This window comes from Vulpes vulpes, chromosome 15 (genome assembly GCF_048418805.1).
Source record: "Vulpes vulpes isolate BD-2025 chromosome 15, VulVul3, whole genome shotgun sequence".
In the NCBI taxonomy this organism is placed as follows: Eukaryota; Metazoa; Chordata; class Mammalia; order Carnivora; family Canidae; genus Vulpes; species Vulpes vulpes.
Window position 1 is genome coordinate 55,447,282 of NC_132794.1, and position 23,591 is coordinate 55,470,872.

General features: G+C 36.7%; 2 protein-coding genes across 3 annotated transcripts in view; one reads left to right on the forward strand and one right to left on the reverse strand.

The window, feature by feature from the left end:
* Window positions 1-752, reverse strand: part of FAM227B (family with sequence similarity 227 member B) — a 189,417-nt gene extending 188,665 nt beyond the window's left edge. The window contains exon 1 of the mRNA XM_025998683.2: window positions 605-752. The gene's annotated coding sequence lies outside the window, so the exon portion shown is untranslated. The remainder of the gene's footprint in view (window positions 1-604) is intronic.
* A 114-nt stretch (window positions 753-866) lies between these two features.
* DTWD1 (DTW domain containing 1) lies at window positions 867-22,634 on the forward strand. Of its 2 annotated transcripts, none has more exons than XM_025998687.2 (5): window positions 867-1,021; window positions 5,309-5,627; window positions 10,165-10,308; window positions 12,547-12,790; window positions 22,318-22,634. In XM_025998687.2, exons 2-5 carry the CDS (start codon window positions 5,364-5,366, stop codon window positions 22,563-22,565), a joined length of 900 nt encoding a protein of 299 aa, XP_025854472.1. In that variant the 5' UTR covers window positions 867-1,021; window positions 5,309-5,363; the 3' UTR covers window positions 22,566-22,634. The 2 variants fall into 2 exon arrangements, with proteins under 2 accessions (XP_025854472.1, XP_025854473.1); XM_025998688.2 differs by lacking the exon at window positions 867-1,021 and adding an exon at window positions 3,544-3,632.
* Window positions 22,635-23,591: the final 957 nt, after the last annotated feature.

Genomic DNA, 23,591 nt, shown 5'->3' on the forward strand with positions numbered 1-23,591 from the left:
GCAAAATCCCCACAAATTATTGGTCGTGTTGACTTCTGTACTACCCGTTTTAACTTGTCCTAAATTCCTCTAGGGCAAGCTTCCGTCCTTTCTCCTTCACAGGAAAAATTCAAAGTACTCAATAAATACAATGCTCAATATCTGGCCATTGTGTTTGTTTTTAAGATTTCATTTATTCATGAGAGAGAAAGGCAGAGACACAGGCAGAGGGAGAAGCAGGGGGAGCCCTACGTGGGACTCGATCCCAGGACCCCGGGATCGGGACCCGAGCCAGAGGCAGATGCTCAACGGCTGAGCCACCCAGGTGCCCCACACGTTTAACGTCCACTCCTTAGGTTTGGATTTTCTCTGGGGCGGGCCAAAGAAAAGTGGTTTTTATAATCCACCCACATATAATGCTTAATTCCAAAACGGGAAAGGGCACAAGGTAGTTCCAAGTCCTCCGTGTGTTTAGTTCTCCCGGAACCCAAACCATCAAGATACAGTTCTCGCAACAGCTCTCGCGACCACTAGGCCTCATCCTGACACAGCCGTCAACAAAGGAGAGAACCACGTTTTCGCGACTACACGTGTTTCTGTAGGAGCAGCATTTTTCACGACTCACTGCAACTAAACCTCGAGAGTATACGTCCAGAACCGCGTCTCCTCCAAGCGGCCTCGGAAGCCTGCCGCGGGCTGTCAGGGTGTGAGGCCCCGCCTCGCTCCGGGAGCCCGAGCCGCGCCGAGCGCTAGAGCCGCACCGCCGGCCGCCCACCGGCCGAGGCGGGACTTCCCCCTCTAGCCCCGCCCCGCGCCTCTCCCCGCCCGTTGCTTTTGTCGCGGGACCTGCGCGGCGCCCGTCTCTAGCAACGGCCCTAGCAACGGCCGTAGCAACGGCCCTAGCAACGGCCAGGCCCCGCCCACCTGTGTCCCCCGGAAAGCGCTCCGCCGCGCCCGGAGCGCGACCTCCGCCGGGCGCGCGCCTCGAGCCCCGGCGGAGCGGAAGACGCGGGAGCTGAGCGAGGACCCGCGGGCGGCGCAGGTGTGAGTCCCACTGCGGTCCCCGGTGCGGGTCTCGGCGCCGCTCTGCGGACCAGTGGTCTGGCGGGCGCCGCGCTGCAGGGAGCGGACGCTGCGTGGCCGGGGCCTCGTGGCGGGCGTGCCGGGTGTCGCCTGTGAGCGGGGCCCTCCCTGGTCCCTGGGCTCAGGCGCTTGCATTTTCTTAGGAACCTGCGGGCCCTTTGGGAAAAAGGCTTCCAGATTTTTCCTCAAAAAAAAAAAAAAAAAAAAAATTTTTTTTTTTTCCCCTAACAATTACTTTCAGTGGTTTCCGCCCCAAAGAAAGTCTGTTCTGGCAGGCAGTCCCCTAGGCACTGTTCTTATTATTTTTTGGTGTTTGGAGTGGTTTGGGGGATTGGGAATCCCAGAAGCAGCTTAGTACACAGTGGGCCATGCTGTGTATTTAAAATATTAAGACGGTGGTTACTAAATAAAGCCAAGGAGTCTGTTTCTTATGTCTAAATTTTTCATGGGAATGTAGGACAAGTGAGGAAGTATGTTAATACTTTAATGAGTTGGATGATAAAATCTCTGCTTGACTTAAAACCACAGCATGGAAGGGTTGTTTCTGTCTGAACCCCAGTGTGCCGTGATGGGTGGTGTGGGAGGGGCCGTTGGTCCTGTAGGAAAAGGGTCACCTTGGATTTTAAAATATGAACGTTGGGCCTGTGTATATTATGTGACCAGGTTCTTAAAAATACTTAAGGAAAAAAAAATTTGCAGGGGGTTATATCTAGCACTGAATTGGTCTTGATACACGGTAGGGGAGTTTTTATATAGTATTCCTTTGGGAGGCAACTTGTAGCTCAGAGCTTTTAACATCGTTTTTTTTTTTTTGGGGGGGGGGGGGGGGAATCTGTCGTGCTGCCACTCGTGCCAAGTTGCAGATGACCGTTAAATGCGGATGCCAGGTTTGTCAGGTTCCTCAGTAGGGAGATGCATACATACGCTTTCTTTTTCAGAATCGTTTTGATTTAGTGAGTGTCAAATTCCTCCTGCTGCATAAGACACGGGGGTAGATACTAAGATCAGTAGAGAATTCTGTTCTTGCAGAGTTGGCTGATAGGAGGGATAGCTTGGCTAAAAGGCAACTCCAGACTAAAGCAGATTTTTCTATGCTCAATATGTGGCACCAGTAATAAGTGGGCAACGGTAAAGAGAGGTCAGAGATTGAGATTACACCCCACCTGTGTAAAACCCCTAAATAATCTCCTTTTATGTGACTGTGGTCCTTTCCCCAGCCCCTCTTCAGAGGGGTGCTTTTAGGACACCGTGCGCTAGGTCCCTCCCTGGGCTCTGCTTCTGGGAAAGCAGGACACCGGGCCTGTCTCTCCCCTGGGCAGACCTCATGGGAACACCCCGCTATTTATTAAATCACAGTGATTGGTGTTCAAAACAAAACAAAACTAGATTGATCATCTAGATCCTGACTTTGAGACTAAAAATGGAGGATTGTATGCAAGGCAGAATTAATGGGATTTGATGAGTAATTAGTTTTGTTGGAAAAGAGGTTGGAGGAGGAGTAAAACATGTTTTCAACCTAAGTTAGAGTGATGAATGTACCCATCAGGTTAAAAGTATTTGTTCTTTAGGAGTAAGTTCTTTTTATGTTTTCTAGGTAACTCCCACAACTCCACTTGTATTCCCTGCACAAATTTGATGTTAATAAGTATTTTTTGAAGGTTGTGAACCATCACGTTTACAACAAACTATTGGTACACATTTGGGGCAGGCTGTTAGGTCAGGACAGATGACTTCATTATATGGTTCAGAGACATTTGGAGAGAGCAGCCCATGACTCTTTCTGGCCTCTTTTAGGTGGCCGTCACAGCCCTAAGTGAGACTGTATGGGTGAGACAGGGAAAGGAGCCAAAAACATTTCACTTTCACTGCCTTATACATGTTTATGTTGTTTGGGTTTTTTTTTTTTTTTTTTTTTGAGAGGAAGAACATTTATATAAAGCCTCATTAATATTAATATCCATTCAGCTTTATGGATGGAAAGCCAAGTGAAATATATAGGAATAATTCTGAGGCAGAAGGCTCTTTGAGGGCACTAGAAAAACATATCAGTAGTTTTCCATTGAATGTCAGGAAACACATTGACTTTTCACGGCATCCCCAGGAACTGTGTACTTCAATCCCATTATTGCCTGGGCCTTTTTGTCGCATATGCAGACCCCCTAAAAAGCTCCTGGAAAAAAAAAAAAAAAAAACTCCTGGAACACCTAGGAAAATGGAGTCAGGTTGAATTAGTCTGGGGCACCTGGGTGGCTCAGTCAGTTAAGCATCCACCTTCTACTCTGGTCATGATCTCAGGGTCCTAGGATTAAACCCTGAGGATTGGAGCCTGTGTCAGGCTCCCTGCTCAGTGGGGAGTCGGCTTCTCACTCTCCCTCTGCTCCTCCCCTTCTGCTCTTCCCTCTGCTTATGCATGTGTGCTCTCTCTCTTTCTCTCTTTCTCTTAAATAAATAAAATCTTTTTTTTTTAAAAAAAAAGTCATCCTAAGGAAGAGAGCAGCTTTAATGTCGGGGAAGAGATCCTATTAGTCTCTGGAAATCGGAGCTACAAATCACCTGTTGGGCAACCAAAGGTCAGCAATTGTCACAAGCCAGTAGGGGTCTCATTACTGCACTTAGGAAGGTAGTTAAATTCCCCTTAAATCTTGGTTTGCGTTTGCTCTGGTGTTGCCTGAGAGGTCCTTACAGAGAAACATTTTTAGGTTGTAATAGTCTTGAGTTACTCCATCATGGGACTCATCCTAAAAAAGAAACTGGACTGAACTAATTCAACTTGACTCCATTTTCCTGTGTGTTCCAGAATGACTTTTTGATCATAGTCAGGATTTCTCCACCTGGAACTGTAGACTCTGACAGATCTGCAAGCCACTTGAAATTGTGTTCAAAATACTGTGTTTGTGTATGCATTTTCTGCACATAAGGTCCAAGACACAAGATCTTAAAAGGATCTGGGACTCAGAAAAAGGTGGCAGCTTGGTAAATTTACTTTGAGTAAATTTGACCAGCATATTTTATTTTTCCTTGTGGCAAGGAAAAAAAAAGTGGCAAGCATCTTTTTTCTTTGCATCTTTTTGTTTGGGTATCAAACTTACTGGGATTTACAATCTATGAAAAACTCTTGATGAGTAATTAAATTAGTATCACTAACTTCCTGTTGGTTAATTATGTTGCATATTATGTTCTACTGGAGTTTTGTTCACTTTCTATTTGGGATACCACAAAAAAGTTTCCTGTTGCAGTCACAGCATCTCCCCTGTCTGTTTGTACTCAGAATGCCTGGGGCTTCATAGTTAAACACCACAATGTCATAAAGCTTTATAATGAGAGACTCGTTTTACAGCCTTGGAATGCATATCAAATCAAAAGGGCCCTGGTCTCTTTTCTCCTTTAAAAGATACTGTGCTAAAAAAAAAAAAAAAAAAAAAAAAAAAGATACTGTGCTTACAGAGTATTTTAATAACAGTTGGGACAGCCATAATTCTTCTTGGAAGGAAATATTTAAATGGGAAAGTTATTTTACTATTTTATCACTTAGAACTCAAGAATCTGAATGATTCATACTTTTAAAAAGTGGTATAAAGCTTTAGAGCAAGAGGACATTAATGTTACTCTCCAAAATTTTTAGATTTATAAAATTACACTTTATTTCTCTGGGCATGTATTTCATCATTTGGGATATTTTACAAATTGTAATTGGCAGTAGATGCCTGTCCTATTTTAATGGATGTTTAGTTATATTTTTCTGTGTGTGATTTAAGTTGGGGAAGAATATATCCTTTAGAACATAACCAACTAAGTTTTGCTAATTTCACTGCAACCTTGTATTTTCATTAGGATTCAGGTTGAGATTTGGTGTCATATAACATCAGTTTAAAGTCAGATCCTACAGAGTTGAATACATTCCTGGCTGATACATTAAAACACTATATTCCTATATAAAACAAAATAAGAGTCACTGAAAAATATATTGTTTGTACCTAAATTTTATATTTGAAATACTTTGTCTAAGAGAGCACCTTTTTATTTTTATGGAGGGAATGGCCCAGAAGGGTAACTTACTGTTTTGAGTTTATTACTTTTTAATTTTGTACTTTCAGTCTTGCTAATATAGTGGTTTATTAATACTTGTTAATAAATACTAAAAATAGCACGCAGTTGTGAGTTAAATTGAGTAATTTTCTTTGTGGAGGCAAGGAATAAAATATTTCCTGTCTTTATTTCACCCCTCCACTTTTTTTTTCTTTTGCAGTGCACCCGTGATTTATGTTTTAGAAATAGATGTTAAACTTTGGTTTGAATGAAAAATGTCTCTCAATCCACCTATATTCCTCAAAGAAAAGGAAGAAAATAATTCAAAATTTGTAGAAATACAACACTCACAAACTACTTCCATAGCTGCAGAAGATCCTCTTCAAAACTTACGCTTAGCATCTCAAGAAGTCCTTCAAAAAGCTCAGCAAAGTGGAAGATCAAAATGTCTCAAATGTGGTGGTTCAAGAATGTTCTATTGCTATACATGTTATGTCCCAGTTGAAAATGTACCTATTGAACAGATGCCACTTGTGAAGGTTGGTAAAAAATTTAATTATTTGGAAGTAGGGAAAGAAGTTTTAAAAAGACATCTCATATATACTCTCTCTGATACAATTGATAAGGGTGATAAATAGTATTATTATGGAAATGAATAATATTAATAGAAAAATTAATCTTACAAACTGGTAGACCTATTTGTTTTTCTTGTCTCTGGAAAAAGAGATACACACTGCTAAAATACTTGGGTCTGAGATGAATGGTATTGTTTTGAATGAAATCAATTACTTTTTCATTAATGATTATAATTCATCTGAAACACAGGGGAAAAATATGATAAACATGAATACTACAAGAGACAAGTATATAGATTGCCTGAAGGAAGTTCAAAAGCTCCCTCAGGATCTTGGGCTTCTTTTTAAGAAAACATATCCTGAAGGAGCTAGGATTGCTTTTGCTTAGACTTTTGTAGAACAGACTTAGCCCCATCCTAGATGGAGATGGAGCTCATGTTGGTGACCAAAACTAAACTAAAATTAAAAAGACTAAGATGTGGGGTGCCTAGGTGGCTCGGTTGGGTATCTGGCTCTCGATTTCAGAACAAGTCTCAATCGCGGGGTTCTGAGTTCAAGCCCCACATTGGACTCCAAACTGGATGTGGACCCTACTTTAAAAAAAAAAAAAAAAAAGGAAAGACTAAGATCTACTCATTTGACCATGTTATAATTGTAGCGTTTGAAGCCAGATTTTAAAGTGTTGATTTGAATTTATTGCTTTATACTTTTTGTTGCTTACCAAGACTATTCTTGTGTAGATCAAAGGTCTATAGACCATGATGGCTATGTAATCAAAAAATTTATTACATATATGTCAACTTGTCTAACATTGACATGAACTTTAGGAGTAAATCAAATAATGTATAAAATTTGCTGCTTACTAGGACTTTAGAGAGATTAAACTCTACACATGGACTCATTAGAACTTTCTAGTGAGAAAATAAGTTAAAACTAAAAATATTTAACGTGATGATTTTAAGATTCGTTTAAATTTGACGTAAAGCATTTTAGTGCTTATATTTTTCTACTTGAAATTCAATTTAGCTTATATGTCATCTTGGCAAGTCCAGGGTCTCTTTGGGGATCTAAAATCACTCTTACAAGCTATTGGAAAGTTTATTGTCCAAGAAGTAAGCATGGAATCTAATCAGCTTCATAGTTACTTTAGAAAAACTGAGGGCTTGAGGAAAATAATCTTCTTTAAGTTTCCTGTTATCTTGTAAGAATGTTACATTCCAAAAGCATAGTTTTTGAAGTATATACAGAATTTTCTATCTTCTGTTTACATTATAGCCACATAAAGAGTATCCCTTTAAAAGTTTTATCTTAAGATGTATTGTGTTCAAAAGGATTGAAGATCAGAATAAGAAAAGTCAGTAGCATACTGACTTCATAATAATTTATCTTCATAGAAATTTAATAATAGAGGATTATTTTCCAAAGCAGTGGTTTAATGTCCACTCTTTAGAAGTGACTTAAAACACTATGCCATGTGTTTGATCAACTCTAAATGGCCTACTGGAGCATTCAGTTTTTTAAAGTGTTTATATTTTAATGGCCAAATGTAAACCTCAGTATGTTAATATATATTAATAATAAAAACTAAAATTTTTTCTAATTTTTACAAATCATTCAGCATATGCTTTAAGATAGCCTGCTTGGGAAGGGAAGACGACTACATAATGAGTAAGTGGCTCCCAAGCTTTAAATTTTAATCTATGGAATAAATTCATAAATACTGATTTCTTTTTTCATGCAGAATATAGTTTTTTAAAAAAATGTCATGAGAAATGCATGACTAGAAGTAAAAAGATGCTCTTGGTATTTTTTAGAAGAGGAGCAAAAAAACCCCACAAGATCAAAGAAAGCATCATCTTTATTAGAGTCCTAGAATGTAAGACTCTCTTTAGGAAAGTTGATGATCACATAGGAAAAGACTTAGGACTTCCTGCTAATGATATTTTGATAAATTTGGGCAGAATGGTTTGGTAAAACACTTATAGGAAATACAGGTGTTAGAGAACAGATTGATGTTCCTTATGTGTTTGAAAACAGAACATCTCTATTTGAACTGTGTCTGGTCAGCACTACTGATGTTACCCTGTACTCTGTCATTAATTAAGAATTATCTTCCTTTAAAATGTGTGAACTAGAGCACAAACATATGTTTCCATGATTTGATCTGTGTCTTTGCTTTTGTTTTGTAGTGTCAGAAATTTCAGGCTTGCTCAGGGAGAACTAAAGGAACTAGACTGGGTCCCAGGAATACTTCTTGAACACAGATTTTTCATAATTGTCTTACACCTGTAGAATTTAGTTCATAATAGGCAAGGTACATGGCTTTTTTTTTTAAGATTTTATTTATTTGAGAGAGAGTGAGAGAGAAAGAGAGGAGAGAGAGAGGTAGGGAGTGAGCATGAACAGGGAGATGGGCAGAAGGAGATGAAGAAGCAGACTCCCTCCTGAACAAGGAGCCTGACACGACATAGGGCTTGATCCCAGAACCTGAGCCTAAGGCAGAAGCTTAACCCACTGAGCCACCCAGGCACTCTGGTACATGACTTTTAAATACATGAATAATAGTCCTGTGTTCTTGATATAAATGATACCCTTCAGACATAGCAAGCTGATGAGAAATGTTGATGGTTACCTTTGGAGTTTTCAACTCTACTCATCAGCCATGTAAGAAAGTCCGTTTTATTACTAGTAGAATACTTTGTCATGATGTGCTTTCTTTTTCTTCTTTCCTCTTTCCTATCTTGCCTGGGCTAAGATAATGCTGACCTGGGACTGAGAGACCCCGGGGAAAGGGAATGTAGTGTCAACTGAGACTGAGCATCATGAGGAAATTCTGATGTAGAGTTCAGCCAGAAGTAGACTGATGTAAAATCATTTGTGAACTGCCTACTTAAATGGTAAATTTTCTATAACTAGAAGTTGGTTTGATGATTTAAAGCAATTGGCCCTAATTGGTCACTAGGCCTAAGTGGGGAGGGAAGGAGACACAGGGTTTGAAACCCTAAAATGAAAACTATTTGGGATACATATTTATGGCCCTTCTGGGATATACACCATCCATTTTCCACACAATCATCCAGACAGATAAAGTCTATGCAGTTGAGGTCATTCAGTAGCATGCAGCAACTGCTTCTTTGAAAAACAGCTCTGTAATTGATGATACACACAATAATATGGATAAATCTCAGAATAGTTATTTCAAGTAAAAGTAGTCAGATGAAGAGTACATACTGTATGATATTATTTATATAAAATCCTAGAAAATGCAAAGTAACCTAGAGTTACAGCACATCAGTCATTGCCTAAGCATGGGGAAAGGGGAAGGGGGAGGCACAAGAAGGCTTTTGGGGATGACAGATATGTTAATGATTTTGATTATAGTGATGAATTCAAGGATGTTAAAATGTATTATATTGTACTCTTTAATTATGTGGAACTTATTATACCAATTTTATTTGTTAAAGCTGTTTTAAAAAGCAAGAAAAATAATTTTGTACCTCAGGGTAAAATAAATTTTGCCCCAGGGTAAATACCTGGAATCCTGGCTGTTCTAGGTGGGGTGGGAGCTGGAGGAGTGCTTATAATAACAAATAAGTAACTTATAATCGACAGTGAAGAATTCATCTTAGAGAGTTTCTTATATATTATGGGGGGTAATATGACTCGGCTTTCATTTTCATAATCATGGCTGACTACAGCACTTGTACAGGCATTATACAGAAAACTACAAGTCAGTGAAATAATAGTAAAATTTAACTCAAAAAATGTTAGAGAATATCATTTTTGCAAAGAGGTAGGATGTAATACATAACAAATAATGAAACTTTAAGGAAAATAGACAATGATTTTGAAGAGAGTTGATTTTTGTATAAAGTGTGTACCTCCTAGACCTATTCTGTTACTTTTCCAATTGATAATTACTTCATTTGTGCTGTTAAAGATCACTGATGAGGATCATGATGTTCATGACAAAGGGTCCTTTGAAGGGTGGTACCTTTGATCTCAAAGGATGTATAGGGAACAAAATTTTGACTTGAATTAGATGTGAGGCCTTTACCCAAACTTATATTTCCTTTACTGTCATAATATTAACAAACCTAAAGTTTATAGGAATTATAAAAAATGTTATTGGCACAGATACTGAAATGCAAGGAATTGGACTCAATACCTAAGTAGCTTAAATAAAAATGACCTTGAAGTTTTGCTTTAAGAACAGATTCTGTGAAGAAAAAAAAAAAAAAAAAAAAAAAGAACAGATTCTGTGTTAAATGAGTTGGAAATAATTGTTCTATTTTATATGATCAACAATATCAAGGAAGAAATTTGGGTTTGCTTTATGACTCTTAGCATTCCTAATATTCTGGTTTGAAAAGTATGCCTTTCAAATTATATTATAGGAACTCAGTTGAGCTTGTTTAAGCTTTGAAGATAATTTTTATGTACGTAAAAATTAGAATTTTTATATTTATTGTGTTCATTTGTCTTTTTTTTTAAATTTTAGCTTCCACTGAAGATTGATATCATTAAACATCCAAATGAAACAGATGGCAAAAGTACTGCTATACATGCAAAACTATTAGCACCTGATTTTGTAAATATTTACACGTATCCCTGTATTCCAGAATACGAAGAAAAGGACCATGAAGTAGGCAGCTTATTTTTTACAACTCTTCATGTTGAATCTAAAAAAGAGTTTTAAATTCTGTTGCCTTTCTGAACTTACTTGAACATAATTTAATATTTTTATTAACGACCTGGGGTTACCTTTATGTAGCACTAAGCAATACAATTTATTTATTTCATTGGTATCTTCAAAGATCAAATGATCTGAGATTGTTAACACTTTTTTGAACCTTGTCTTTCTACTTTTTATAGTTTTTCTGCGTTATTTCTTCAGGTTTTTACTCTGCTAATATTACTGTGCCTGCTTTTACTTTCTAGCCTCTCCATTTTCCTGCCAATACTATGTATAGATGATTGAATTTCATGCAAACTAAGAAACCATATTACAGTTGTTGGAAATTGGAGACATTGTTGGAATTTCTCCAAAAGAAGAAAAGAAATTCTGAATTGGAAGGATTTTCAAGAATTCTCTCTGAATTAAGAGCTTTATAAGATGGCCTTTGTAACATCTTTTGGCTGTTCAGAGGCCTTACTTTGATCATTTTTAGATTCTTAATTGGTTTTCACAGAGTTGAAATTGTCACATTGGTGAGATATTACTTCTCTTGTTGAAAAGTAATAGATCTCAAAAAAACTAGGCCTTGGGTACTTCTAAAAGAAGTATGTAAACCCTTTTATTTTTGAGACCATTTATTGGTATGGTTAATCTGGAAACAATTAAAAATTAATGTGTTCATTTGTTCTAGGCAGAACTTAGTTTTTCCTTTCCCATCTTTCTCTCTATATATTTTGGTTGAGTTTATATAGAAAGTGTTTGTAAATGAGTTCTGGGTTTTGGATCTAGAAATATATTTGTGTTTCCCTTTCTGGTCAGCAAAGTATCATTTGAATAGAAGACAGTGCTAGGTTCTATAAAGCGATGTGATACGCTTCAATCCAAGAAAATTACAAAGCCCTGAACTTTGCTAATTGGGTATGGAGGAAACATAGGCATGCATTATAAATGTTTGAGAAACTTTTACAACTCTGAAGTTTTTAAATCCAAGATTTTTTCTTTTATTTTTATACTGCTTATTTTTTCATATTAAAAATGGAATGTGCTCATTAAAAAAATTTGGGAAATATAGAAAAATATGGGCGATAAAATGCCCATGATTTGACCAACATTTGTTCATTTAACAAATATTAATTGGTGCCTGCTTTGTGGCAGGACCTGTTCAGACATTAGAGGCTCTGACAGTATGTAAGGTTTCAGTTAAAACATGCTGAAGAAAGATAGAATTATTCCTTGAAAGTCAGATTTTTCTATTTTAATTTTTAATTAAAATTTCCTATTTTTGGGATCCCTGGGTGGCGCAGCGGTTTGGCGCCTGCCTTTGACCCAGGGCGCGATCCTGGAGACCCAGGATCGAATCCCACGTCGGGCTCCCAGTGCATGGAGCCTGCTTCTCCCTCTGCCTGTGTCTCTGCCTCTCTCTCTCTCTCTGTGTGACTATCATAAATAAAAAATAAATAAAATAAAATGGCGAAGTTAAAAAAAATTTCCTATTTTTAATTTTCCCTGTAATAAATATATTTTAACAGATATTCTGGGTATTTTTCCCTGTAATAAATATACTTTAACAGATATTCTGGGTATTGTGAGTTGTATTTAACAGATATTCTGGGTATTGTGAGTTGTATAAATTCCTAAAAGTGAAATAACCAAAAGGTATGAACATTTTAAGACTCTTGATTTAAAGTGCCAAACTGCTTTCATGAAGAGTTATATTATTGAAACCTGATATCAGTAATGGATATAAAGGCCCAGAACACCATATCCTCACCAGCATTGACTATATTATTTGTCTTCTCTCTGCTTGTTATAGAGGTGAAAATCGTGTTTAATTAGTTTTTCATTGGTTCTTTTACCTAGTATGATGTACTTTGTCTCTTATGCTGTGAAATATAACAGGATTTAGTTTTTTGATTCCTTATACAATTAACTTGGCTTCTATCAATAGGCAAATAACTTATTTTGAAGCAATACTTTTAGCTAGTATGTTATGATTTATAAATTATTATGGAATAGCCAAAAACTTTACCATACTTATTAAAGAAACATAAACTTTAGAATGGCTCAAGTGGTTGTTATAGAACCTAATGTTTGTTTCTCAGATATTCAACATGTTTGTTTTTCTTAAAGTTTTAAGAATATCAGAATTTATTCATTTTGAAGATCATAACAGCATAACCACTAACTTAAGTTTCTTTGCTTTAGGTTGCGCTTGTTTTTCCTGGACCTAAGTCTGTCTCAATAAAAGATATTTCTTTTCATCTGCAAAAAAGGATTCAAAATGTTAGAGACAAAAATGATGACCCTGACAGGCCATCTATTAAACGTAAGAAAATGGAAGAACAGGATTTGAATGACAAGTGCCAAGACGCAACACTGAAAAAAATTATATTTATAGATAGCACCTGGAACCAAACAAACAAAATATTCACTGATGAAAGGCTTCAAGGTAGGAATACAGAATTGTTATGGATAGCTCCTTCCCCTAACTTTCATTTCAAATACTTCAAACCTGCAGATATATTGGAAGAATTGCATGGAATACCCATACATTTTGCCACATTTGTTTCGTTTCTCTATTATATGCGTGTGTGTTATATACATTTTTATTATATTATATACATTATACATTATATACATTTTTCGTTCAACCACTTGAAAGTAAGTCACAGGCTTTGCAATACTTCACTTAAATATCTTACTGTACATCTTTTAAAAATAATTGCATAATTGCAATACTATTATCAGTCTAGGAAAATTAACAGAAGTTCTATAATATCTAATATAATCCATATTTACATTTCCCTAACTGATCCAGAAATATCTTCTGTAGCCTTTTTTCTTTTGCTACAGCATATAGACTCATATTCCATATAGTTTTTTATGCCTCTTCAGTCTCTTTTAATGTAGAGCAGTCCCCTGTTTTTGTTTTCTATGACTTAGACTTGTGTGAAGGGGACAGTTGTCTGAATGCTTTGTCATGATTAGATTCAGTTTAGTGTTTTTGTAAGGATACTTAGAGATAAAGATAAATCTAGGGTTGTGCATGACAATTCCAGTTTATACCTTTTGTTTTGATATAATTATTAATAGCATTGCCTTTCACTCTCAGAAATGAAGCTATTAAGCTGATAAATTATATGATTACCATATTCATAAAGTTATATATTTATTGCATCAAATCAGGAGCTGTATAATTTAAGTTTCATTATTAGTAATAACTTTAATTATTTTATCAAAGTGAGGATTGCCAGATCTATTATAAAAGTTCATTTCTTCTTTTTGAAGCTAGTAGTAATCTTTGAGGTGATACTTTGAGACTATGAACTATTTCCCAGCTGCTTTTCACTGAGTGGTTTTAGTATTCATTGATGATTTGCCTAAATCAGCGGATACATTGAGGATTGCAAAATGATGACATTTTAAAGTATTCTTTCTTTTACATTTGTTAGCTGGCATTCTTATATGAAGAGCTTTTCTTCCACCTATTCCTTTTTTTTTTCTCTTCCCTTTTATGAGATCAGTATGGGATTATCATATGTAATATGTTGTGATTGTATTCCTTTTGATACCCAAATTGTCTCAAATCATTTTGCCAGTAGGAGCCCTTCAAGTCTTATGTGGCATGGCCTCATCAGTCTTTCTGGTACAGCAGGATGTCCCAAATTCACTTGTACTTTTTTCGTGCCCGACCTAGAACCAGTGATTGTGCAAAGGAGCTATGGTTCTTTTTAGTACAGAGTGATATTAGAAACCAAGATCTGGTAAATTTGGGGCACTTGGGTGGCTCAGTGGTTGAGCATTTGCCTTTGGCTCAGAGAGTCATCCCCAGGTCCTGGGATCCAGTCCAGCATCCTCCAGGCTCCCCCACAGGGAGCCTGACTCCCCCTCTGCATAGGTCTCTGCCTCTCTCTCTGTGTCTTTCATGAACAAATAAATAAAATCTAAAAAAAAAATAAAAATAAAAAAATAAAAATCTGGTAAATTTATTATACCTTGGATGTCATTGTTTCAGTGGATAGAGCCAAGGAAAATAAATATATATCATGAGTTCACATGGATAGTTCCAATTCCAAGACTTAACATTATAGGGATTTCCTTCCTTTTGTTAAACCTTTGTACTCCCTTTCTCTTAGAGTGAAAAGTTCAGTTCCTAATAAAATAGTTTAAAAGTGTTTCTTTGCTTGTCCAAGTAGCACAACTAGTAATAGAAGCACAACTAGTGCTCAGAAACTCATGGTACCTCTCTTTTTTACTTGCATCTTACTCAGTTCTTCAGGCTTTATCAGTAGCTTCTCTAGAAACTAGATTTATTTCCAGCCCTTGATGACTTTGTTTGTATACCATGTATGATTAGAAGGCAAGAGAGAGCTACCTAGTTGGTTTTAGGCAGTTGCCAAATAGATTCAACCTAGGAGAGCTTTTCTTAGACTGCTGTGAAAAATGCATGTCACTTAGAAAAGAAAGTTAATGACAATTTTTGGAGTTTAACTTGCGGTGAGTAATCCCAAACTAAAGTATAGTGACAATACTAGATTTAGTTTAATTGACAGAGTTCATACCTCTGAGGTCAACATACATGTTTAGTTAGATTGTTTTGTCATTCTAGTCGTGTGTTTGTATGTGAGAAAGATAGGCAGAAAAATAGAGGCAGAGATTGTGTGTGTGTGTGTGTGTGTATGTGAGACAGACAGACAGTGGGGGAGAGGGAATGTGAGAGGGAGAGGAAACACCTGAAAGAACCTTTTGCTGTTTAATAGAGAGATGAAACCCTAAGGCCCTGCTCTTTGGAGTGCTACCTGTGAATATTATTACCTTGGATGGTTACGGCATCAACTCAGGCATCAACTCATTCTTCAGTTTGAAGATTTTTCTGAGCCACTTTCTTTATAATTACCTTATATGGTAATTGAAAGGATCAAATGAAAGAACGTGAATGAGAATAGTTCAAAAAACCATATAAGGAATTATTGAGGCACAATTCAAAATCTGTTTTCAGAGTATTCATACTTAAGCTTAAGGCTTAAAATCAGATTTGGAAAAATTTCTGTTATTCCTTCCAGATCACATAGTAAGTATCATATATTGTTGTGCCCAAGATCACGAATCCGAGAAACCACCAACACCAATGCAAACACATGAGGGTTTATTTACAAGCTCGAGCGTGGGTCCAAGTATACCGACACACAGCGGAGCAGGGACTTGGACCCCGAAACTAAGAAGCTTAGCAACTTTATAGGGGCCAGTGGCCAATGGGATATGCAGAAAGTTGCACAGTCATGCTGGTCCACTCGCAGGTGGCCGATTGAATTACATTTTACCTTAAAGTATCCATTTGAACTGGCCTATCACTGAGCCGGATTTCCGGTTAGGGTGTGCCCTGGGCTTGACTAGGGTGGGGAAGTGCCCTAAGTAATAAGCAGGTCAGCACAAGGCGGGTGCAGCACAAAATAGAGTCAGTCCTGCTCTGCTTGTCCAGGGGTAAGGGATTTTGTTAAATTTCCTGGGTCCCACAATATTTCAGTTCTGTGCTACATGAAAAATTTTAAAAGAGATTTCTTAATTACTTCAAAATAATGGAATAAACAGATTCAGTTTTCTCTGCATACCCTACTTTAGCCTCTCCCGTTTCTGGCTCCTTATTGCACCATACGGAATATTTGGGGCTCTGCACATATTTATAGTCTCTGTATATGTGAAATACCAGTTTCCAGATAAACCAAGTTACTTTTTCAAGAAACAATCCATGTTTGCTATTAATCATTGCCTTTAGGTTTTAAAATGTTTTATTACTTGATGGGATTAAGCTAAACAAACCAGCTCTAAACCTCAGATAAAAACCTCAAATGTAATATATGGGAAATTATGTTTCTGTTATCTTAGGAATGCTGAGGTTAAGAATGCCTTTAACAATATAAAAATATACTGTTTTGCCACATTTTACAGAGAAATAGCTCTGAATATTTTACTGCTGTCAAAATAAAACACTTGAAGGTTGACTGTGTAGTTTAATCATAAAATGTGAACCTACAAGTGAAGAATGTCATAACATTCTTGAAGATTCACTATTGGAAGCCTTGGGAGGACTTGGTGGGGAAGGATGGTATTTTTTTTGTTGGGAAGGTAGTCCAAATGATAAACACTGGCATTATATTGTAATTTGTTTTAAAAATTAGCCAGCTCTCTGCCTTCATTTTGGCTGTATTGATACAATGTTTAAAGTGACTGCTTTTTTCAGATTAAAAGCATTTCCTGAACTGTGTTCAGTGTGTCATTGATTGCTGTATCATATATTGCCTCATTTAATCCTCACAACAACAGTATGAGAATGCCTCAAGATTTTTTTTTAAAAATTTTTATTTATTTATGATAGGCACACAGTGAGAGAGAGAGAGAGGCAGAGACACAGGCAGAGGGAGAAGCAGGCTCCATGCACCGGGAGGCCGATGTGGGATTCGATCCCGGGTCTCCAGGATCGCGCCCTGGGCCAAAGGCAGGCGCCAAACCGCTGCACCACCCAGGGATCCCTGCCTCAAGATTTTTATTCTCATTTTTCAGTTGAAGAAACTCAGGTAGTAATTTTGAAGAGAAAGCTGTTTATAGTTATCTGCATTTAAGTTCTAAAAAAATTTTCTGAATTCATCATAAAGTTATCAATTGCTAGAAATGCTAGTAAAAGAATTTTTTAATGTATGTGTTGAACTTTTAACAATAAATATTTTCTGTATAATCCCATGCCTGTCTATTTCAGTGTGTTTTAAAAGGTTCTATATACTTATAAGTAAATCTTCACGACAGGATGGATTAGTGGTAATATTCAATAAATTATGATTTTTATTTTTAACATTTTAGAGCATACTGTATTAGAAACCAGCACCATTTAATAGTAACTCTTAACTCTGTTTTTTTAGAAATTACATGTAATATCAAATCCCATGTGAAGATTTAAATTATACTAATTACTTAGAACATTTTCAAATGTCTGCCTTACTTCTTGGGTATAATCAACATTAATACAAATAGTACAATAGGGTTTGGTTTGGTTTGTTACAACTTTTGTGTATCTTTGAATCAGAATTGTTCAAATTGAAATATTTTCAAAACAGCTAGATAGAATACTTTAAAGCTTTTGTGATTTGTCCGTTTATTCAGTAATATTGGTTAAACACCTGTTCCTAAAAAAAAAAAAAAAAAAAAAAAAAAAAAAAAAAACACCTGTTCCTAGACAGGCAGTGTCCTAGATTGGCGGATATGAAGGAGAATAAAGCAGTATCTCTACCTTCCAGTCAATCACAATGGCTGTTAGTTAAGGTTGTCTCACCACTTGAAACAGAAACTCAGATAGAATCTGAAAACAAGTAGTGGGTTTACTTTTTATGGGTTAAAGTCCAGAAATGGGTAGTCCAAAGCTGTTTCAAAGATTTCACAATCCCTATAAAGACTCAGGCTCATTCCATTTTCTTCCTCCATCACTTGCATCCTCACACTTGTAAGATAGCTGCTGGGTCTTGAGACATCCCATATATATTTCAGGCAAAATAAAGGACAAAGGGCAATATGTATATGCCCACTGAGTCTGTCTGTTTCATTAAAAGTAAATATAAGAATAATAATAATAGCTTTCTTGGAATTTCCACCTAGGAGATTTCATTTTTCCTTTCTTTGGCCAGAATGCTTTACCTGAGCACTCTGGCTGTAAATAAAGCTGGGAAATTTTTAGCTGGTATAATGGTATAGCACATAGTGACATAATGAATAGTTAAAAACCCAAGCACCAGAATTGTATCAATAACTTTTATCTGTGTGCTCCCCTATGCCACTCCACTTCTTCCCCAGAGTTAACTGTTCTCCTTAACTGTTTTTATCATTACTTTGTATATTATTTTTATACATCTATTTTCATATTCTTTATATTATTTAATTTTATTTTGACCTGCATGTTGTATTCCTGGGGGCCTGAAATCTAAAGTCACCATTTTGTTTCTAAGCTTTGTCTATGTTATTATATGACTAGCTATAGTTTGTTCATTTTTACTGCTGTATATTATCTGACTGTGTGAATATACTACAGTTTATCAGGCTCCTACTGATGAAACACTTGAGTTGTTTCTAGTTTTTGCTCTTACAAATAATGAACCTACAAACATTCGTATGCATGTATAAGGTTCCTTAAGGAAATATACCTAGAAGTGGAATTGTTGGGTTGAGAATGGTCACTTCTACAGATAATGCCAATTGTCTTCCAAAGTGTGGGTATATAAACTTATACACCCATCACTGATGTATCAGAGTTCCCATTGATCCATGTTGCCTCCTACTTTGGTATTGTCAAATGTTTGATTTTTGCCAATATAGTGGATATAAAGTAGGATCTCGTGATCATAATTTGCCTTTCTTTAATAATTGGATTGAGCATCATTTTGTTCACTTATTTGGCCACACACATCCTATTCTGTGAAATACCTATGTGCAAATAAAAAAAATAAAAATAAAAGGGGATCCCTGGGTGGCGCAGCGGTTTGGCGCCTACCTTTGGCCCAGGGCGCGATCCTGGAGACCCGGGATCGAATCCCACATCAGGCTCCCGGTGCATGGAGCCTGCTTCTCCCTCTGCCTGTGTCTCTGCCCCTCTCTCTCTCTCTCTGTGACTATCATAAAAAAAAAAAAAGAAATACCTATGTGCATTTTTCTAGTGTTTTTTTTATTGATTTGTAGGAATTCTTTATATCTACTAAAATGTAGATAGTAATCTTCTTGCAGTTCACGACTCATCTTTTAAATTTATTTATTGTATATTTTGAGGAACATGCAGAATTTATCAGACTTTCATGTTGAGCACTTACTGTGTCATTTATTTAAAACAACTTTTTAGGGGATCCCTGGGTGGCGCAGCGGTTTAGCGCCTGCCTTTGGCCCAGGGCGCGATCCTGGAGGCCCAGGATCGAATCCCACTTCGCGCTCCCGGTGCATGGAGCCTGCTTCTCCCTCTGCCTATGTCTCTGCCTCTCTCTCTCACTGTGTGCCTATCATAAATAAATAAAAAAAAATAAAGTTGTTTAAAAAATAAATAAATAAAACAACTTTTTAAATTTTTATTTCTTTTAAGATTTTATTTATTTTTTCATGTGAGACACAGAGAGGCAAACAGAGGGAGAAGCAGGCTGCCTGCTGAGAGCCTGATGCAGGACTCCATCCCAGGACCCCGGGATCATGCGCTGAGCCAACAGCAGATGCTCAACCACTGAGCCACCCAGGCGTCCCTGGTGTCTTGTTTAAATCCTCTCTACCCTAAGATACTATATTTTTTCAAATTTGTTTATAGATTTTAAAAGTATTTTCTGTTTAAATTATGTCAATTATGTTTCTTCTTTTTCACTTATTTTGCATCTAATTAATTTATTGTTTTTATTACTAAGTCAGCTAAGACCTCCAGTGCATTGAACAGAAGCCCTGTAGTGCTCATCCTTGTGTTTCAATCTGATCTTTTATATGGTAGGTTTTATCTATTCACATTTGTGATGAGTATTGATATTTTTGGACATATTTCTACCATCTAAAATTTTATTACTGTTTGTCCTGTTTTTAACTTTTTTTTCCTTTTCTTTGAAAACTCGAGTTTTTCTTTTTTCTTTTTCTTTTTTTATAAAGATTTTATTTATTCATAAGAGACACCGAGAGAGAGGCAGAGATCTAGGCAGAAGGAGAAGCAGGTTCCCTGCAGGGAGCCTGATGTGGGACTTGATCCCAGGACCCCGGGATCAGGACCGGAGCCAGAGGCAGATGCTCAACCCAGGTGCCCTGAGTTTTTTGTTTTTTTTTCCTTATTCCATTTTTTAATATTCCTATTTTGGTTCTTTTAGAAAATTGGACTGTGTACATGTGACTTAGAATAATTCAAAGTTTAAACAATATTTTAATCTCTGCTTTTGAACGCTCTAAGGATTTACTACACTTAAGTTTGATTCACCTCCCTCTTAGTTGGCCAACTTACTGTTATTTTTGTTCTATCCTTTATTGTCAGCCCACAAATTAGATATTTTTATTTTTTTGTTTCATTCAGGCAACATTTATTTGGATTTGCATAGATGTTTATTGTTTTCTTTGTTCACCATTCTCTTAACCCAGACTGTCTTTGCTGATATGCATTCCTTAGAAATTCTTTTCATCTGGTTTCCTGTTGGCCTGTGTTCAATTTTTGTTTCTCTACTAATGTTTTCATTCATGTTCTTAATAGATAGTTCTTCCGGGTACACAATTTTGGGTTGTTAGTTTTTTCTTTTGATACTTTGGAGATTTTTATTCCATAGTCTTCAATACTCTGTTATTGCTAATGAAAAATCTCCTGTCATTCTGATTACCATTCTTTTATATATGATCTGCCCCTTCTTTTTTTTAAAGATTTTTTAAAAAATTTATTCATGAGAGACACTGAGATAGAGAGAGAGAGGCAGAGATAACAGGCAGAGTGAGAAGCAGGCTCCATGCAGGGAGCCTAACATGGGACTTGATCCCAGGTCTCTAGGATCAGGCCCTGGACCGAAAGTGGCGCTAAACCACTGAGCCACCGGGGCTGTCCTGACCTACCCCCCCCCCCTTTTTTTTATTTTAATTTTTTTTTAATTGGAGTTCAATTTGCCAACATTTAGCATAACACCCAGTGCTCATCCCTCCACGTGCCCCCCTCAGTGCCTGTCGCCCAGTTACCCCAACCTCCCACCCACCTCCCCTTCCACTACCCCTTGTTCATTTCCCAGAGTTAGGAGTCTCTCATGTTTTGTGACCCTCACTGATATTTTCACTCATTTTCTCTCCTTTTCCTTTATTCCCTGCCACTAATTTTTATATTCCCTAAATGAATGAGACCATATAATGTTTGTCCTTTTCCGATTGACTTTTTTCACTCACTGGAACCCTCCAGTTCCATCCATGTCAAAGCAAATGGTGGGTGTTTGTCATTTCTGATGGCTGAGTAATATTCCATTGTATACATAGACCACATCTCCTTTATCCATTCATCTTTCGATGGACACCGAGACTCCTTCCACAGTTTGGCTATTGTGGACATTGCTGCTATAAACATCGGGGTGCAGGTGTCCTGGCATTTCACTGCATCTGTATCTTTGGGGTAAATCCCCAGCAGTGCAATTGCTGGGTCATAGTGACCTGCCCCTTCTTAATGGCTACTTTAAAAATCTCTTTATTCTTGTTCTTTTGCAGTTTTACTATGTTGTGACGGATCTAGACACTAATTTCTTCGTATTTATTCTGCTTGAGATATATTATTTCATGTATCTGTGACTTTGCACTTTTAAAAATAGTCTCTGGAAAAGTCATAGGCATTATCTTTTTTAAATGCTATCTCTTCACTGTTCTCTTTGTTCTCTTTCCCTGGGAGTCTTATTAGACATTGGATCCTCCTTATCTCTTAACATTTGAATTTTTTCCTTAGCAGAGCTAAAGAAACAACTCTAGGTACTTTGTTCATGAAGATAGAGCCAAAAAGTGATAATCCAGAAATAAACTTTTAACCATATTAAGGGCCATTAATCTGCCTATCTCTTTCAGTGAGTTTACAATGATATTTTAAATGTCAGTTCATCAAGGAAATGAAACTCTTCTGAATATTGGTGAATTTAGTCCTGTTGCTAGTTAAAATTAAAAAAAAAAAAAAAGACACTGGTAGATAGAAGATAGAAAGAAGTGAACATCTTAATTGTTAACTACTTTTAACTCATGGTTGCAAGTCCTAAGATTTATAGATAAGTTAACTGTCATGTATAAGATTTTGTTCTGTTTTATGTTGCTTCTGTATATACCTTAATGCATTTAAGAAGATATTGTACTTGGAATTGGGATTGAAGGAACTTACCTTTACTCTTAAAGTCCTTTTTAAAAAAATTCTTAAAATAATTAAGAGAAATTATCAATATTGTGCCAGGCTCTGATTTATACTTTTTTTAAATTTGTTTTTGGCAGGATTGTTACAAGTTGAGTTGAAAACAAGAAAAACTTGCTTTTGGCGCCATCAAAAAGGAAAGCCAGATACCTTCCTTTCCACAATTGAAGCCATTTACTATTTTCTGGTAGACTACCACACTGATATATTAAAAGAGAAATACCAAGGACAATATGACAATCTCTTATTTTTCTACTCTTTTATGTACCAGTTGATAAAGAATGCCAAATGCTCTGGAGATAAGGAAACAAGAAAACCTACCCATTAGTTTTTAAGAAGCTACTTATGTCATTTTATTTTGCTAAAAATCAATAAACCTATAATTGTGCTTTGTTTATTCTTAGGAAATATCAATGTATATTATCTGTAAGACCACTTGAAAAAATAAGGTTTCATTTGTTTATCTCATATTTTTTAAAGGGAGTTATTTCTAAGGGAATTTTCAGAAACAGAGTTGACTGAAAAACTCATTTCAGAAGTTATCTGCTCAATTTTGGCAAATCTCAATTTTATTACTATATTTTAACATAATATATTTATAACTATGTAATTAGATATAATTAGATATTTGTTTAGGCATCTTCATATTTTTCCATCTATACCCACTATCACATTTGGAGGTGGGTGGGACCAGAATCTCCTTGCTGAAAATGAAGTCATAAATCATTTGCTAGAGGTTTGTGGCGAACACAGGTAGAACTGGAATTGTGGCTTCAGTCCCTAGGGCTGTTTCTTTAAGTCCATGCTGCCTGTGATGGACATCTGTTGCTTTTTACATTTACCTGACATTTTTGTTTAGGAAGAAATTCTTGGCAGTCATGTCCTGCCATAGGTATGGACATATGACCCAGTTTGGCAAGGAAAATGACCAGTGACCGAGGATGAGCACATGACCCAGCATCCTTTTTGATAAGTGATTTGAATGCTGTAGGAGATAGGGTTTATTTTTCAAAAAGCAATACAGTGCAGTAATTAAAAGCACAGACTCTAGAGCTAACTACCTAAATCGAAATTTCAGCTCTTCCTTTTGTACTCACCAGTCATTATGCCAGTTTCTTCATTTCTAAAGAGATGGTAGTACAGTAGCTCCCTTATAGGATTATTATGAGGATTAACTGAGCTAATGTATCCAAGGCGCTTTCAACAGCACCTGGCATAAACTAAGTGCTATATATGTGTTTACTCTTTATTTTATCTGAAATTGCAAACTAACCATGATACAACCTAGAGCTGTTGATGGCATCTGTGCTGCAGGTGATAGGAACTTGCCTTAGAATGAAGGCAGCAAAAGAAA

What these genes read in the sequence shown, in the direction of transcription:
- DTWD1 (XM_025998687.2), top strand. Translation starts at nt 5,364, where the DNA reads ATGTCTCTCAATCCACCTATATTCCTCAAAGAAAAGGAAGAAAATAAT. An exon ending in AACAGATGCCACTTGTGAAG is followed by an intron (nt 5,628 to 10,164) that starts GTTGGTAAAAAA and finishes TTTAAATTTTAG; the next exon opens with CTTCCACTGAAGATTGATAT. An exon ending in ACGAAGAAAAGGACCATGAA is followed by an intron (nt 10,309 to 12,546) that starts GTAGGCAGCTTA and finishes TCTTTGCTTTAG; the next exon opens with GTTGCGCTTGTTTTTCCTGG.